At 36.4% G+C, this 18,721-nt stretch overlaps 1 protein-coding gene across 12 annotated transcripts in view; it reads right to left on the reverse strand.

Moving 5' to 3' along the window:
- LOC112057979 (potassium/sodium hyperpolarization-activated cyclic nucleotide-gated channel 2) overlaps nt 1-18,721 on the reverse strand; it is a 342,833-nt gene that overhangs the window by 58,782 nt on the left and 265,330 nt on the right. For 10 of the 12 annotated variants that reach the window (XM_024098604.2, XM_024098602.2, XM_024098603.2 and 7 more), the window contains 2 exons: nt 6,882-7,006; nt 5,808-5,959 (listed from right to left, as the gene is read on the reverse strand). In XM_024098604.2, coding sequence (XP_023954372.1) covers nt 5,808-5,959; nt 6,882-7,006 — 277 coding nt within the window. Of the gene's footprint in view, nt 1-5,807; nt 5,960-6,453; nt 6,466-6,733; nt 6,855-6,881; nt 7,007-18,721 lie in introns of those variants that run through there. The other 2 variants (XM_052887781.1, XM_024098610.2) reach the window with 2 other exon arrangements.

Consider the following 18,721-nt stretch of genomic DNA (forward strand, 5'->3'; position numbering starts at 1 on the left):
ATTTATATCCGGTCCGGGGCATGCACCTCCAACTTTTCAGTTGTGTACATTTTAAGAAATTAAATATCACGTGTCTCAAACGGTGAAGGAAAAACATCGCGAGCAAACCTGCATACCAGAGAATTTTCTTAATTCTCTGCGTGTGTGAAGTCAGCCAATCCGCATTGGGCCAGCGTGGTGGTCTATTTGGAGGGCCTAACCCCTCTAATTCTGAGAGGAAACTCGAGCTCAGCAGTGAGCTGAATATGGAATGATAACGACGAAGTAAAAAGTTGTTAATTTAAAATTACAAAGAAAGATACATTAATTTTATTTATTCCTATAGTTTCCTATAGTTATAGCTGAGTTTCGAAACACTGTCTGTACTTTTTATGTAGCTATTATTTAAAGACTTCTCCTTAATTACGCTTTTATAATTTCTAAAGAACATCATAAATGTATGGACAGATAGGCTATTTAGAAAATTCCAAAAGTGTGTTCGTAATTTTCAGTGAAAAAGCTTTTTCATTTCACGTTAATAGGCGGATGAGTGCCCCCAACGAACCTATGAGCTATTTAAATGAAATGGAAACGTATACAGGATGCTCCAGTTTCTGAATAATATTCGCGTTGCTAACGTCTTTCAGTGGAATTATTTTTAAAATATTAAAAAAAATAGATACACGTTTTAAAATTAACATTAATTATGAGTATTGACAATTTATTACTGCTTTGACATTAAGGTTATATTCATCATCATCATCTTTATTAACCCATATTCAGCTCACTGCTGAGCTCGAGTCTCCTTTCAGAATGATTGGTTAGACCAATAGTGCAACACGCTGGCCCAATGCAGAAATTGGCAGACTTCACACACGCAGAGAATTAAGAAAATTTTCTGGTATGCAGGTTTCCTCACGGTGTTTTTCCTTCACCGTCTTGAAACACGTGATATTTAATTTCTTAAAGGTTGTAATAAAGCAAGATAAATATAGAAGATAGTTTGCCAAGGTTTGTTGAAATATGACAATAGTTGTTGAAAATGTCGGAAAAAATTACGACGCCTATTTCGAAAACGGTGCTTATTGCCTTCGAGCAGTGGCGTGCACATCATATATGCAAAATGCTAATGCCTACCCTAAGGACTCTTTAGGAACTTCTATAGGAGAAGACATTTTCGCTCATATACGATATGTAGAAATAGTGTGCCTACCCTAGTTGAAAACCTTGTGCAAGCCATTGCCTTTGAGAAGTAACAAAATGCGGAACAATGAGATATTCTACGCGGATGAAACCGCAGTAAAAAACCAAACGTATTTAAAAATGTACACGTAACTCGATGTTACGCCTAATTCCAGTGCAGAATAAAATAGTACCTTTATTTAGTGGTCTCCATTAGACGCACATTTACAGGAGCCATTTTAAATATTTATCATTTCGTTCACGGAAATACGTGGGCACCTACTTTGTCGGCAGTTTTGTGCTAATCTCATTTGGCCTTGGGCTTGTGAAGGCATTTTGTAAAATAATGAGAGGATACGGTCTAAAAACACAGACCGTTAGTGAGAAGAGTTGATGCATGTAAATATACGATTTTAACGCGATTTTTGGATCAACCTGTATGTGTGTTGAATGTATTGAAATCTTTTTAAGTCAATGTCCATCAACCTTTCTGAACATTTGAATAATTTGAAGTTATGCAATTGCTGATGACATATACAGAAACAGAATTCAAGTATAAAATAAAGAACGTCATATATTTGTGTATATTAATTTTATCAAAATATACTAACAAGACAGACACAAAACAAAAGCTAGATTTTTATGATTTTGTTGAATTAGCTTATACTCCCCGAACAGCAAAATCACCATTATATAAAAATAAAACAAAAAAAGTTAACAAAAAATAATTTCCAAAAACACTATGTATTAAACTGGTTTGTGGTAATACCTCAAAATCTCGGACTAATGACAGAAGGAGCAGTATCGCACCCAAATTCAACAAAATTGTCTGTAATTTTCTAAGGAAAACGAGCTTTTTAGATTTCGTACTATATCTAAGACTAAACTGGAAGTTTTTACACCATTCAACTACAAAAAAAAACGATTTTCACATAGACTTCTCTTGAACCGACGAACACGATTACAACTATGAAACATCGATACTAAAGAGACAGGTTTATAATCGCATTAGATCGTTGATCATATACTTTGACAGAAAAGTAAGGTATCGAATAGCGAAGCAGTTATAGGTCTAAAATTCGAGTCTACGGTTTTAAAGGATATTCACTAAGTAGTTAATTTATAAAACAGCTGTACAACAAGGAGGCTAAACCACTCGCAGCCGAGAAAGAACTTGATACATTTGCTGACGGAAAATAGGATTGCTTGGGAGCTACAGATAATGGCTATCGTAATTGCAGTTGTGTATGGACGACGTGATACTGGTATATCGAGCTTAGCTAAGCCCTCCTCAATAAATGAAGAAGAATATAACAAGTAACTCACATCTATGTATTAACTTTAATTCCCACTGACCACCTAGAAAGTCATTGAGTCACAGGTAGCGTAGAATAGGACCTAAGTTTAACATTTTTGCTCATAGTAAGTTCTAGTGTCAATCGTTAGCAAGCCTTCAACTCAAAAAAGTGCAGTGTTCAATTAATAAACACGAGACAATATGTCAAAGTCAATGTATTGAGTTGTTAAATCACAGAATGACGGATTTAGGCCAACTCCAATACGTACGATTTCTATCAGACTTTTAGAATCAATTGGACGTTATTTTGGCGATGCTACTTTTTGCTGATTTGTGAATGTTGATAACATTCCTGATCCGATCAAATCCGATATTTTATAAGTAATTATTTTTTCCAAGGAAATTGTCTTACAGGCTGACTTTCGGCAACAGCGCGCTATTTTAGCTTGAGCATAGATGCAAAATTCAGTGGGCCTAGCATGCGACCACGTGAAAAGAAATGGACAAAATGTCTACCAGTTGCGGTGGAATTGTCCCGTTCCATCTCAATTGTCCCTACTCCCAAAATTAGAGGTATTTCCGGTTGCGCAGCTATTGGTTGAAATTTGTCTATTTCTTTTTGCGAAATATGTCGTTGGTCGAATGCTAGTATTACAGATGGACTTTCTTTACTCTTATAGTCAACAAGTTACTATGCACATTAGTTTCTTGCTAGCTTTCTATGTTAAGTGTGTTACATGCATTATTAGCCGTATTTGCTGGTAATATATTTTTTTCAATTACCTAATTAATGATATTTTTTCTTACAAATCCGATAACGTATTTACTTGATAATGTAGTAAACGTAGTAATATTAACTATCTTAAATTAAAATCATTTGACACGAAATTAGGTAGATTCATATTATTGATAGTAAATATTATCATTATTAAAGTTAAAACCTTTGTGTATTTTTTTTAACCAGCCTATAGTGGCATTGACGTAAGAATACGTATATTCAAAAAATAAATCGGTTGTAAATAAGAAAATACTGATGGAATGGTTGAATTTTTCGAAAAAAAAATTTTCGTTTTTCTATTAATCTTTATGGACTAGAATATATTTTAATTCTTGTAAAAAAGTTGGCAACCCTAGAGCGAGGGAACGACGCATGACGTCATCTTTTTTCGAGTGTGCAGCCGGCTCCATCGAATTATAAGACGTTGTCACGTCAGAAACCCTTTAGATTCTCGGTTGCTGTATTACTATTTTGTTTTTCTTGTATTTTTAATTAAAAAGGACGTTTGTCTTGGTGTCTATAAAGTACTCGGGAGTGTCGCAACTTTTATTTGAGTAACAGTTTACGACAAATGGCTCCAGGCGTCGTTGATGCAACGAACATGGATGCAATTCAAACTTTTATAGCCTTGCGTTAACGTTTCAAACTGTTACGTTTTATGCGAAGGAAAAGTACGTCCACGATCGTCGTTTGGCCGCCATTTTAATTGGAAATAGGGTTTATAAACGGACATTTATATACTTACTAGCTGACGCCGCGCGGTTTTACCCGCGTGGTTCCCGTACCCGTAAGAATACGGGGATAAAATATACCCTATAGCCTTCCTCGATAAATGGGCTATCCAACACTGAAACAATTTTTCAAATCGAACCAGTAGTTCCTGAGATTAGCGCGTTCAATCAAACAAACAAACTCTTCAGCTTTATAATATTAGTATAGATTACACTTAAAAACTTCATAAAAAGAATTTCCGCAAAGTAACGCCTGCTTCTATTCAATAGATATATACTCATCATTGCCTATGCCTACTATCTTAACTCCTCACAAATCAAAGCATAATTCGACAAATTAGGGAATTCCCCATATTAATAAATAAAGGAATTAAGTAAAATTAATGCAGTTTTTATTCATATTTTTAAAGGCTTTGGCTGTATAATTTAATTATCCATAAGTAGGTACATAAGATAGAGATAATCTAACATGTTTTTGGAATTCTGTAAGCCGGAAAATCAAGGTAATTGGAAATAACCCTGATTCTCTCATATAAAATGCTCAATAATATCAGGTTAATTGAATATTACCCTTTTGTATTGTATTGTATCTATTGGTATTGATCATTTTTATTGAGTTTCCAATAGTAGCTAGTCACCAAGTGTCATGTCGACGATAGAATACAGAATTTAAAAATACCCATACATATAACCAATCCTCACATATGGGAAATGGTCCAAAATAGAAATCCAATTCCCCATAATATTGGGAGTTCCTCACAAATATGGAGCTGACAATACTTGTCAATGTTTTCTGTGCTAATACTACACTTTTTATACTTTTGTACGTGTGCTAGTCGCTAAGTAGATGAGGTATTGCGACAGATTGTTCATTGTGGTTTATCTGTATCCACCGCCTACTATTTTGATAAACGTACAGGAAATACTAATATAAAACTATAATAATATTTAAAAATATAAAACTGAACAAACATTTTTATCTAAATACCTAAACGTTAATAGTTATGAAAAAATATATAATTAGTGTAAATAGTACACACGTCCTAAGTTGATTGTATGTTCATATATTTTACATCTTTTAATATGATGTGATTTACTTCGGTGTCACAATAAAATGGAAAAACAATAGATTTCAATAGACAACTAAAAGATCAGTATTTTTTTTATTCTTTACAAGTTAGCCCTTGACTACAATCTCACCTGATGGTAAGTGATGATGCAGTCTAAGATGGAAACGGGCCAACTTGTTAGGAGGAGGATGAAAATCCACACTCCTTTCGGTTTCTACACGACTTCGCTTGGCGGTACGTCTTTGCCGGTAGGGTAGCTAGCCACGGCCAAAGCCTCCCACCAGCCAGACCTAGACCAATTAAGAAAATCTCAATCTGCCCAGCCGGGGATCGGGCAGGCCGTCAAAAAATAAAAGGTCTGATTTTTCCTCAGTTAATTATATCTACTTTTCTACATTTGTTACAGTAAAATAAATAAAACAGGCAGTCACGGAGACTGTCCGGAGAAGTAAAATCTTTGAACTTTAATATTTATTTTTAACATAATTATACTAGTATTAATAAGAGCATAGAATGTTTTTCAAATTAATTGTATTGTTAAAAATAATTTTTTATAATTTGTAAAGTAATTAAGTAAATTTTTAATAATTATATGTACTTTATTTCAATATTCTACGTACATACACTGTATGTACAGCACTTTAGATTTAGAATAACTAAAAATAAGAAATACATATTAGCTTTTAACCAGAAGTACGAATCACCTACCTAAGTCATTACCAGAAGTACGAAGTAGTAACCAGGAGTATGAATTAGAAAGAATGACTCACCTGAAACTACTGCACGGATGGATGACCCAATGTCCCGCCGCCTTCTGTCGTATGCGCTCCTTCATGAGGGCCTTCTTGGAGCCGAAGAGCTTCATGGCTAGTTTGTTGTCGGTGGGCTGGAAGAGGGCCTGCAGCTGGTTGCGCAGGAACCCCTGGACGGAGGCATGGGGAAATCGATCAGTCTACCATAAACATATAATAAACTTTAAAAAAAAAAATTATGCCCTGATAGCCCAGTGGATAAGAATTCTGCCTATCTTAACTAACTTTTCAGTTATGTACATTTTAAGAAATTAAATATCACGTGAATCAAACGGTGAAGGAAGAACATCGTGAGGAAATCTACTTGAGAATTACTTAATTCTCTACGTGTGTGAAGTCTGTCAATCGACATTGGGCTAGCGTGGTGGACCAACCCCTTTTTAAACTTCTGCCTTAACATTTTGGAATGTTGTAGACGTAAAAAGCAATGAAGAAGAGAGCAACTAGTGTCGTGTACAAGGTTTTTTAACAAGGTCATGCATTAAGCGTGTAAATTGCACAAAATGGAAAAGTTCTTCTTCAAAACTGGTTCGTAATGAGTCCTTAGGGTAGGCAGGGCAGCATTTTTGTATCTATGAAGTGCACGCCACTGAGTGCAACGTACCTGCTTGGCGTCGGGGGCTAGGAGCGTGGCCCCACGTGCGTGCCGTACACATCTTTCAAGCCACTGAAGTGGACCTTGCCGGTATCACTGCCTTGTTTCTGCGTCATATCGGCTGCGCCTGTAACAGTGGAGAGTACGCACCTGTTTGGCGTCGGGGGCCGGGGGCGCGGGCTCCACGGGCGTGCCGTACAGAGACACATCGTCCAAGTGGACCTTGCCGGTGCCGCTGCCTTGCTTCAGCGACATATCGGCGTCGCCTGCAACAGTGGAGAGTACGCACCTGCTTGGCGTCGGGGGCCGGGGGCGCGGGCTCCACGGGCGTGCCGTACAGAGACACATCGTCCAAGCCACCGAAGTGAACCTTACCGGTGCCGCTGCCTTGCTTCAGCGAAATATCGGCGTCGCCTGCAACAGTGGAGAGTACGCACCTGCTTGGCGTCGGGGGCCGGGGGCGCGGGCTCCACGGGCGTGCCGTACAGAGACACATCGTCCAAGCCACCGAAGTGGACCTTGCCGGTGCCGCTGCCTTGCTTCAGCGACATATCGGCGTCGCCTGCAACAGACACCACTGTTAGCCGTTGTCAATATTAATAATCGCTTAGACGAAGCTTAGGGATCTATCGCACTACGCCACCACGACCATGATCAGAGTATGTGAAGAAATTATATTGTGAACAATGAATATGGCCGCATATCTGGCAAACCGTAGCTTTTGCGACCATGGCCAACGAGTCGTTTCGGTCGTGGTAGCGAGGTCTTAAGTATGATAAGCATCTTAGTTAGGTTTAAAACGTTTATTATTTCATGAATTCACAACACCACACCTTACAGGCTAGTACAAAATGTTGGCGTTTGCACACAACGTTATTGAATCGAGCTACTTTATAATGAGCGACGACGAACTTTATAAGAGCGTATTAGCAGATTGTATGTGTTTGTATCGCTACAAACGCGCGCTTAAAGCATTGTATTGGCATATATACGCATTTGTAGCGATACGAACGCGCGCTTAAAGCGATGTATCGGCGCATTTGTAGCGATACAAAGACGAGGATCGAGAGCAAAGGTCAGACTGATTTGCGTTTTCTGAGTGTCTGATCAGCGTTAATCGCGTTTAATCAGCTAGTTTAAAGAACGTCCTAAGCACAAAGCTCTAAGATAGAGGTTAAGTACTTCAAGTTGGAGTTGACATTTCTCTGCTCCATATATAAGTTGATGCAACAAGCAAATCGTACTTATACCGGATGTTTAGTGTAGTTTGATATTAAAAAAAAATAGAAATTTGTGTTGACTTGGAGGGTACATATTACTCATATTACAACCAACGAGCTTACTCATATATTATAAGTGTTACATACTTGAATATCTGTTACTACGGGCACTTTTCTCAGGCTCAAATAACACTTAATAGGCGTAGAATATGCAAAACCAGCAGGTAGGCATACGACTGCAAAGATTGTGGATCTGAGCATGTTATGCTATGTTATTCTATTATATGTCTACATTGCTACTTTATTAAGTGATACAAAATTATTATGAAAAAGTAACACTTCATTTTAATTAAACGAAATACAAAAAGAACGACGAAAAAACGAATACCTCAGCTTAAACACGACATGAATAATTTAGCGACTGCAAACGACCGGCTCTGTATCGCAGTGGTATGCGCGGCGGAATTACAAGACAAAAGTCCTAGGTGCGATCCCCGGCTGGGTTGATTGAGGTTTTTCTAATTGGTCAAGGTCTGGATGGTGGAAGGTTTCTGTTGTGACTTTCACAAAGACGTACCGCCAAGCGATTTAGCATTCCAGTACGATGTATATTCATCCTACTCCTATTAAGTAAGCCCGCTTATGTAGGTATTGTATGTATTAGAAACGTACCTATAACCTAACCTATATCTATATATCTGAATTTCGTCAGAAACTCAAGTGGCTTTTCGCCGTCGCCGGGATCTGCATGTACTTTCTCTTCTGTACTTCTTTAATCCAAAATATCCTCCTTATCTTAAGGAGAAATTCACATTTCTGGGAGTGCAATCAGAGCTAAGAACATGTCGTGCTCTTACTCTGTGTATGCCTTTCCATAGGAGTAAATTTTACAAGTGTTCATTTGTTGTACGTGCTATTAAGCTATGGAATGCACTCCCAGTCGACATTCGGAAATCCAAATCCCTTGATATGTTTAAAAAATCCGTTAAGACATATTATCTTAGTCACTAGTTACATATTTTATTTTATTAGAATATTTATCATACGACATAATGATATATTATATATATATTAGTTTATTTTATGATATTTAATTATTGTATAATTTATGTATTATGGTTTATGTATTAGTGTGTAGTTATTTGTATGTATGTATATGTACATTATTATTACGTACACACCACCTACAGTTGTCCTAATAAGTTCCTAAGCCTAAGGTTGCCTGGAAGAGATCGCTACTAAGCGATAAGGCCGCCTTTTGTATTCTACTTTTTCTTATGTTTCTGTTTTGCTTGTTTTATTTTATTTTTTGTGGTGTACAAATAAAGAGTATTAAATAAATAAATAAAACCTATAGCCTGAGTTACTAAGAAAAAGCAAGCCAAGTCAATCTAAAACATGTGAAAGTTAACACCAGAGGATAATAGACGACCTGACGTTCGAGACGAATGAAAGTATGCGGATGTCCGACATTTGTCACTGCTGACATTTTCGCATCTGTTTTCAATAGACAGATGTTTTGTTCTTTTTTTTTCGACTTTGTCGTCATATGCAAAGATGAGGAGAACCAGAACCGACATAGCTCAACGAGTTGCAAAGCTGCTGTAAATGGGCGTGGTATACACTAAAAAGAGCCGATGTGGATTCCAAGGTGCAAGTTTCGACCGTGGACCGATATACCGACATCGTTGTTATCAACCCATATACGACTTACTGCTGAGCTCTAGTCTCCTCTCAGAATGAGAGGGGTTAGGCCAATAGTCCACCACGCTGGCCCAATGCGGATTGGCAGACTTCACGCACGCCGAGAATTAAGAAATTCTCTGGCATGCAGGTTTCCTCACGATGTTTTCCTTCACCGTTTGAGACACGTGATATTTAATTTCTTAATACATAATATTAATAATAATAATATTTCTTATACCGACATATTTACATAATATCACATGATACAGCAGCTGGGTGAAGGCGGCTCAAAACGTTTAGCAACCGTTACCACTAATCCGATCCGTTTTAAAACTATTTGTAGCATCGATCGTTAGATGTGCCTCAAAGCGTCGCGGAATTGTCATTGGTTTCGCACATTGAGTACGTCATCACTCGTAACATATTACTCTTTATTCATGTTGTGGCTTGTGTTTTTACACTTCGAAAATTAACACGTAGGCATTAAAATAAATTAAGGTATTAAAATAAAAAAAACAGTAAATACTACACATACTACAATACTACAATAAATAAATTATTTGAGCAGTGAAAAGCATTGTTTATTAATTTCGTTATGTAATAATGCTTCTATAAAAAGAACTAATTTTAGTTTATAACTCAAGTGTCTAAAAGAAGCATACCCTTTGCGATGTTGTTTAGGTAAAATAAATGATACAAGCTTAAAGTTACCCAAGAGAATACATGCTGGTAAGAAGGTCTATATTTACTCAAGGACAGTTACGTCTTACGTACCCTGTCTGGCAAGTTAGAAATTCCCTGTTTATAATTTTTGAAGTTATGGCGTAGTAGTTCTTTTTTCGGAAGGAACATAATTTATCTTTGCCAATTTATTGTCTCATTGGTCTGGTTAGCCTCATTATCGTACAGTCAATGTAGGCTAAAATCAGGTTTAACCTCCAATTTCGTTGAAGTTACCTTATATTTGGGTGAAAACTTGGGATTGAGTATGTTTTATCCTATTCTTTAAAAATGACATATGCTCATCATGCGTTTTTTGCATTTTAGTAGTGAAATCCACCCCTTTTGTTAAAAACATGCAGATTTAACCATTCTGGCTTAAGAAATTGTGTTTAATTAAATAAATTAAATGTTTTTAATTTAATCCGAATTTAGTGACTCCACTGAGCGCATACAATACATGCATAATTTTGTGTTTACTTACATTATATATTTACGTATATATAGTTTTTACACTTCCTAAACACACAACTCGACATTGTAGACAATATTTAGGTGTTATGTGTTTAATATGCGACTAAATGAAATTAAGACAATTATGCACATTTGTTCGCCTCAGTTTTGATGAGCTAGTGCCCTGTCTCTAGTATAAAATATCGTTGTCCTGCACCATTTGCACCAGCTTAGGAAATATTAAGCTTTTCTTAAATTCTAAAAGAAATTCTCAAGTAGTTTAAGGTCTACAAAATGGTGTTGTTACCCACTTGCCTCGGAGATTATACTAAGGCGTCAGTACCAGTCATAATGACTGATTTTTTGATAGTGATCTAAATATATGAAACTCACAGGACTGACTGACATAGTGATCTATCAACGCACACCCCACCACTGGACGGATCGGGCTGAAATTTGGCAAGCAGGTAGATGTTATGACGTAGGCATCCGCTAAGAAAGGATTATGATCAATTCTACCCCCAAGGGGATAAAATTGGGGATGAAAGTTGGTATGAAACTTTGTCGATTTTGCGACCATTTGGCTGAAATTTGGAATTGCTAAAATTTGGAAAATAGATTTTACTCAGGATTAATCCCGGAAAAATCCATGGTTCCTGCGGGATTTGTGAAAACCTGAATTCTACGGGGACAAAGTCGTGGGCGCCTGGTAGTTTTTACAATAAACACACAAGATTGCTAACTAACTAACTAATTTGTTTGCTAACTATTTTTCTTCATAAATATTGTATTATGTAATAATAACCAGTGCACAGTAAAACCAACTGTGCTTTGTGTTGCATTATGGTTAGGCTTAATTTAAATGTGTTTATTGTAGAATAATAAATAAATAAAAATAAGACATTTTTGTTGATGTTTCGTCTTTTATTAATAAAACAAAAGTTTAACTCGTAGTTAGGAATTAGTTACGCCCATGAATTGTTAACTTTGTCATGTTCTATGTGCAAACGTTAAACATTTTATTACCCTTCTATTCTACAGTTGTAGACTGTAGTCGTAAAACTATCAATTGTCGTGAGAATACACGTCAGAAATGGTCATAAAAATAACTAATTTATATCCAATGACATCTCTATTAGGTGTCTATCTTACTTTTGATAGTTTCATAAAAATATAAAATTCATTTTGTTTATTACTTCATTGTTACAATACAGTTAAGTTAGTTACTTTTATGGCACAATAATGGAATGATTGATTGATTATCCATAAAGGACAGATCTTTTTTAATTGAGGTTTACTAAATAGTTTGCCTGTCTGCATGATGAAAATAGATTAGTCAAGGTTAAAATGTAGCATATGTGTAAATTTCAGCCAAATTCATGGATGTTTACATTCAAAATTAAACGATTTTAAAACTCGCAAATACCTACTGAATCAGTTAATCACATGTATGCAGTATATATTAGATGTAAATACATAATATATACATCTTTTCGTCTGCAATTCCTCTGTGCTTGATGACGAAAGTCTTCGATCAGTGCGTGTTGTCAGTGATGACCTACGAATCTGAGACTTGGTCGCTGACTATGGGCCTTATTAGAAGGCTCAAAGTCACTCAGCGGGCGATGGAGCGAGCTATGCTTGGAGTTTCTCTGCGTGATCGAATTAGGAATGAGGAGATCCGCAGACTAACCAAAGTCACTGACATAGCTCAGCGAGTCGCGAAGCTGGGCAGGACAATGGGCAGGCCATTCGAAGAGCCGATGGACGTTGGGGTCCCAAGGTCCCCGACCCCCCACTAGGTCCCACTATGTGGACCGAGGATATCAAGCGAGTTGCAAGGAGCCGCTGGATGCTGGCGGCTCGAGATCGTTGTGCTTGGAGGTCCATGCAAGAGGCCTATGTCCAGCAGTGGACGTCTATCGGCTGATAAGGTAAGTTAAGGTAGGTACATAATATAATTTTAGAAATCACAGTAGTAGAGACTAGAGTGTCATTCTCATTATCGTATGTCTCATTAGATTTCTGTGTGAAACTAATTTGCAGGTTCATTAGTGTTCATTAACCTGTTAACGGTTACTATACTCGTAGGTTTGTGTCGCCAGTCGAGCGATTACATTAACCGTATTCTTAAACATTACGAATAACCACAAACCACATTGGCTAACCATAGAACCAACTACCTTGTTGATTCTATGGTTAGCCAATGTGGTTTCTTCATTAGATCGTGACCTGTGGGTTTGAGTTAGAACCATAGGTAGTTGCTGTGCTATATATGTCAATTCTAGAAGGTCAAGTCACTAACTTTAACGTATGTTATTGGACATTTTATACGAATTTTATATAACACATTTGCTCGTAGTATAAGTATCGCTTATTTCACCAATTTCAATATTGTAATGTATCTCATTACGCACATGTGCCGTAATGTAAAGTACAATGCACATGTGCTATAATGTAATATAAAATCTTCATCATCCGTCTAAAAACGAATGGTACTTTTTTAAATCTTGGTAAAGAGTTTTTACGTCAGAAAAGTGCTCAACATTTTATGAATAAAATAACTTTGTGAGATAAAATATATTAAAAAAAACAGTTGATGTTTTAATTTTAATAATTTTGACAATAAATTTCAACCATTTACAACATCTGTATCAAAAACAAAAATATTAATTTAATTTATTAGTAATACTGGCTGTTTTTGGTGCATTTGTCTAAAAAAAAGAAACGCTGGTGTGCGCACTTCGTTGCAAAAATTACAAGCGTATAAAAATGTCATCATATGGCAAACACGCAAAGATGCAAATTCATTTTCAGAAAGTGTGTTCAAATTGTATTTCCTCGTAAATGTGTTATAAAATTGATAGAATTTAGAGGACAAAAGAATATATTTGATTGCCAGTCCTAGGAATCTTTTTAAAACTCTTGATTTGTAGTATTTGTTAGCTGTTGATTATTAATTATGCATTTTCTATTACCACCATACAATAGTAACTTTAACCCTTTCAAGGGCTAAAAATAGCCTCCGAGTCTCACGAAAGCAATAACGTAATTGAATTCGTTTTTAGCTGAACAATACACGGGTCAGTACGCGGACCGAAATCAATAGAGACGTAGGCATTCAGCTCACAATGGCCGTAGCCCGAGGCGCGGCAATCAAGGCAAATGGTTATTGTTCTTTCCAATGTATGCGCTTGCACAGTGGTGCTTAATATAAACGTTTCCTGTTTATACAGGCGGTGCGACTTGCTCGGTGGATTCTGTAACATTGTCATTGTTCCGTCTGTTTTCTTAGATAAGCTAATGAGCGTGTATTGAGTTGAACTAATGCTTCGCTTGTGACAAGCATTTCTGTGCTACATACAAAGTTACGAGTACTTATATAGAAAAAGAGGTCGCCATTCTTGCACCTTGGGATCCATCCTTCGGCTCTTTCAAACTGTGTTATCTGCCCATTGCCACTTCAGCTTCGCGACTCGCTGAGTTACTCGTATGTCAATTACTATAACAGTAACAACGAGCTATGCTTGGAGTTTCTCTGCGTGTTTGAATTAGAAATGAGGAGAATGAAATAGCTCAGCGAGACGCGAAGCTGAAGTGGCATAGGCAGGGCACATAATTCAAAGAGGCCGTGGACGTTGGGGTCGCGGAAAAGCAAAGCGCAGTGTTGATCAACCACCTACTTTGGGATTGAGGACATCAAGCGGGTTACAGGGAGTCGCTGGATGCTGGCGGCTCAAGACTGGTTTGTTTGGAAGTCCATGCAAAAGGCCTATGTCCAGCAGTCTACGTGCTGATGATATAGAACAAGTATAAGGGAGTTCATCGTCTTTGATTGACGTTCACCTATTTTGGTGACCTGTCTTATGGAAGGTTCATTATACGGATTTCGCATCAGTTCTGGAATTTTACTTATATTATCTTTTATTCGTCTTGTCTGGTTCTACGCTTGTACTATAGCCTTCCACCGACTATTTATTTTCCAAGTGATTTAGCGTCTCGGTACCATACTACGAAGTAACAACACAAGGGTATGGCTTGAATTTGTACCCTTAGTTAGCCAAAGATAAAACTATATCCTACTTCAGCGCTGTACCGTCTTCTAGATTTTATGGTTACTTGTTGTCAAATGATAATAATAAATTGTTGAATTATACAAAAATTAAGTCATTGTATTGTTGAAGACATATTCAATCAAAATACCAAACTTCATTTATAGCAAGCGGTTATACATGAGAAAGCAGTCTATAATTATCCTTCCGCTGACAAAAGCATTAAGCAACTCTTAAAAAGCTTCTTTGCAAGGTCTTCCAAGAAATGATTGAATATTAATAAGTAGGTAAAATTAAGTGTTCCACGTGTAATCTGACATTTATGTAAAAGTTGTTTAACAATGTATTTTTTTCCATATTTTATTTATTTATTAAAAGTCCTCCTTGGTCCAAAAATAATCAAAATTTAGCATTAAGCTATATGAAGTTTTGCGTTATAGTTTCGCGATGGCTTTCTCTTAGAAACAACGAATTCTCCAAGAATTCCTCTAATAAATTAATTGTCGTATTTAATACGAACGACGACGAATATTTATCGAATATTTTGTCTCAATAATAGTAGAATATTATTCAGACGAAATATTAGGGATTACCAGAGATTACCCCCCTAGAACGCTACATACTTTATCTCCTTAAAATATTAGTATAGATGAACTAGGACCGTCGACTAAGAAGCATACGGATGAATGACTCAAAAACAAATACTACGAGATGTTAAATTTACATCAATTAGCCAGCAACTAGATTATATCATTTAAAATTTATAATAACGACAACGTGCTTCAAACTAAAATTTGGCCACGGCGTTATTACTATATTCTTTCTTACATTGTTCACACGCACAGTGGCGGATCCAGAATTTTTAATTGGTGGAGGATGGATCTGGTCCCCCTCCATTGCGAACCTCGAAGAGATCGGAGAGAGATTAGATTCAGGATCCAAGAACAGCAAGACACTGCTCCGCTGCTTCCGACGGCTTAACATATTCTCAAAGGCAACAGAACAGCTGTAATAATACAGCTACGAGTAAAATATGTAACAGCATAATCACCTATTCTAATTCAACTGTTATCCAATTATTCATTCCGCTATAGATGCCCTAAAACAAAGCAGGTACAGCAAGGTATGCTTAGCGCATGTCGTTTTGGGTCCAACTAGTGTTATAATGGTACACATAACACCTAGTGCATATTACATCTAGATGCCCTCAAAAACAAAGCAGGTCCACGTACACTTAGCGCATTTTGTTTTAGGTTCAGCTGGTGCCATAATAGAATATCTCTAGTATTGTGTACGCTTTCTATTTACGTAGCGTAGTACTCAAAATGAGCAACTTGAAAGGGAGTTTAAAAACTGTTCAGTAATTAATACTTATTTTTCAAGTCTCAAGAGCAACTGAATGTAAGCTCAAATCTATGGAACCAGTGTTTAAACTAATTTGAAAATTACGATTTTCTATTAAAAATTTTTATTTCTGACAAAGCTGAAAAAACGCACCCAACTCATAATAATTTATCTAATATATTTATTAATATATTAATTGCACGTTGGCGCTCTTTCCTCGCAAGTCCTGTCATCAGGGGTTGCCTGATAGAGATTGCTTATAGCAATGAGTCCGCCTCTGCATGCTAATTTATAATATAAAAAGTTATACATTTTAATATTACATTTGTTTTAGTTTTATGGTTATATGCAATGCATGCAATGAAGTATTTATTTTTCTTATTCTTAATGTCAACAAAGCCAAAGTCTTAACTCGTGAACTTAAATGACAAAATAATATAAATAAAACACATCATCATCATCATACCAGCCGATGAATGTCCACTGCAGGACATAGGCCTTTTGTAGGGATTTCAAAACATCACGATCCTGAACTGCCTGCATCCAGCGACTCCCTACGACTCGCTTGGTGTCGTCAGTCAACCTGGTGGGGGGTCGACCACTCTGCGTTTTTTAGCGCGGGGTCGCCATTCCAGCTCCTTAAGACCCTAACGTCCATCGGTTCTCCGAACTATGTGCCCCGCCTAGCCACTTTAGCTTTGCGACTCATTGAGTTATGTCGGTGACTTTGTTTCTTCCGCGGATCTCCTTATTTCTGATTCGATCACGCAGAGATACCTAGCATAGCTAATAACGAAATACCTTAAAAATCTTTCTGTTTCATTTCTGCTTTTGAAAAAAACAATGCGAGTGTTATATGATATTATGCAGTCTGCCCATGTGATATTGTATCCTGTAACACTATAGCATAAACACGAGGAAATTCCCAGAACTTATTTGAACTCTCGCAAGATACGATATAACGATTCCAAATTGAAAATCCCCCGGCCACTTGGCTATTGCAGTGTCATTACTGGCTATGAAACGTGCAACGTAATACGTCGCATGTAGGCATCATGAGCGTGGCCATTACAGTTGATAAAACAGACGATTAAACAATGAGCCAATGGCACTTCATTGATTCAAGTGGCGTCAACAGTGTAACTGGAGATCTCCAATCAACCGCCACTGTAGAACTTTGCTGGCTATAGTAAAATTCCGACATCTGCCTTATTGTTTCGTTTTTTTTTTAAAGAATATTTGCCATATCTTTGAAATATGACCAATATTCCCATTCCCCTCCAATTTAGTTGGGAAAGACTGTATTAGAGGTGGGTACGACAATAGTCCAACGGGGCGGTGATCGAACCTCCACTCCTCGGTGATGATCCCGACCGCTCTCACCATTGAGCTATTGAGGCTCAATAATTGTTCGAAACGTTTGTGCATAAAGTTTGCCATTAATCATTGTTATTTGAAAATATCGGCTGTTTAAATTGTACTTCAGTAAATCACTCCCTATGGCTTTGTTATAATAATAATAATAATAATAATAATAATATCGTTTATTTGCAAGAATTACCGTTCCTTACAGTATTCAACCAAATTAATAGTGTGCAAATACATGGTGAAAAAGAAAAAAAAATACAAACAGTGAAATAAAATTAAGAAAAATATAAATACAATCAGTCACAATAACTTAATTAAATTAACTAAAATTATAAAATAAAAATAACACAAATAGTCCCCAAATTAAATGAAAAAAAAAAGAAAAGAAAAAGTTACAATTACAATATAATACAATAATTGGAATTAAAAGTAAGTACGAGTATGTCATAAAAAATTAAGTCAAATATTCCTTAATGTCGTAGTAGCCCTTATCAATAAGCCATTTATTTAATTTTATTTTAAAATGGGGCAAGCTTAATTTTTGAATGTCATCTGGTAATTTATTAAATATTTTTACAGCCATACAGTATGCACTTTTCATATAACTACCAGTACATACTTTTGATAGCACCAACTTGTTACCGTGTCTGACCGACTTATTGACAGTGCCTTCACCTCTTCGCTGAAAATATTTTGGATGGCGCTTAACAAAAATACAAACATCTCGTATGTACATACAAGGCAGTGGAAGAATGTTCAATTGCTTAAAAAGAGGTTTACAGCTATCTAATGGCCCTGCTTTACACATAGCTCGAATGCATTTTTTTTGAAGTCGGAATGCTCTAATAAAGTCTACAGAGTTACCCCAGAGTATTAAACCGTATGACAGCACAGACGATACATGTCCGTGATATGCACTTAAAGCTGCATCGATGGAAATAGTCTGCGTAAGACGTCTGAGCGCATAAACAAATTTGGCCAATTTTGTGCAAATGTAGTCAATATGAGATTTCCAATTCATTGTTTTGTCATAAACTAATCCTAAAAATTTCATTGTGTCATCTTCTCCTATTTTAATATAATTATATTTAACATCAACTGGCACTGTTTTTGAATTATAATAATTAAATTGCATAATTTTCGTTTTATTTATATTAACCTGCAAGTTATTTTCATTTAGCCAAGTTATTATATTTTGTAATACGTCGTTTATTTCTTGTTCATACCTATTAACATTATGACATCTCACTAATATGGTTGTATCATCTGCAAACAATACGCACGGGTGACTTGTTGCCGCCGTGATATCGTTTATGTAGGCCAAGAAAAGAAATGGTCCTAGAATGCTGCCCTGCGGTACTCCCTTTTTATTATATTTGTATGTTGAATTATAAATCATCTTAATATTATTTTCTAGTTTGCTAATTTGTGTAC

Source organism: Bicyclus anynana, chromosome 20 (genome assembly GCF_947172395.1).
Source record: "Bicyclus anynana chromosome 20, ilBicAnyn1.1, whole genome shotgun sequence".
NCBI lineage: Eukaryota > Metazoa > Arthropoda > Insecta > Lepidoptera > Nymphalidae > Bicyclus > Bicyclus anynana.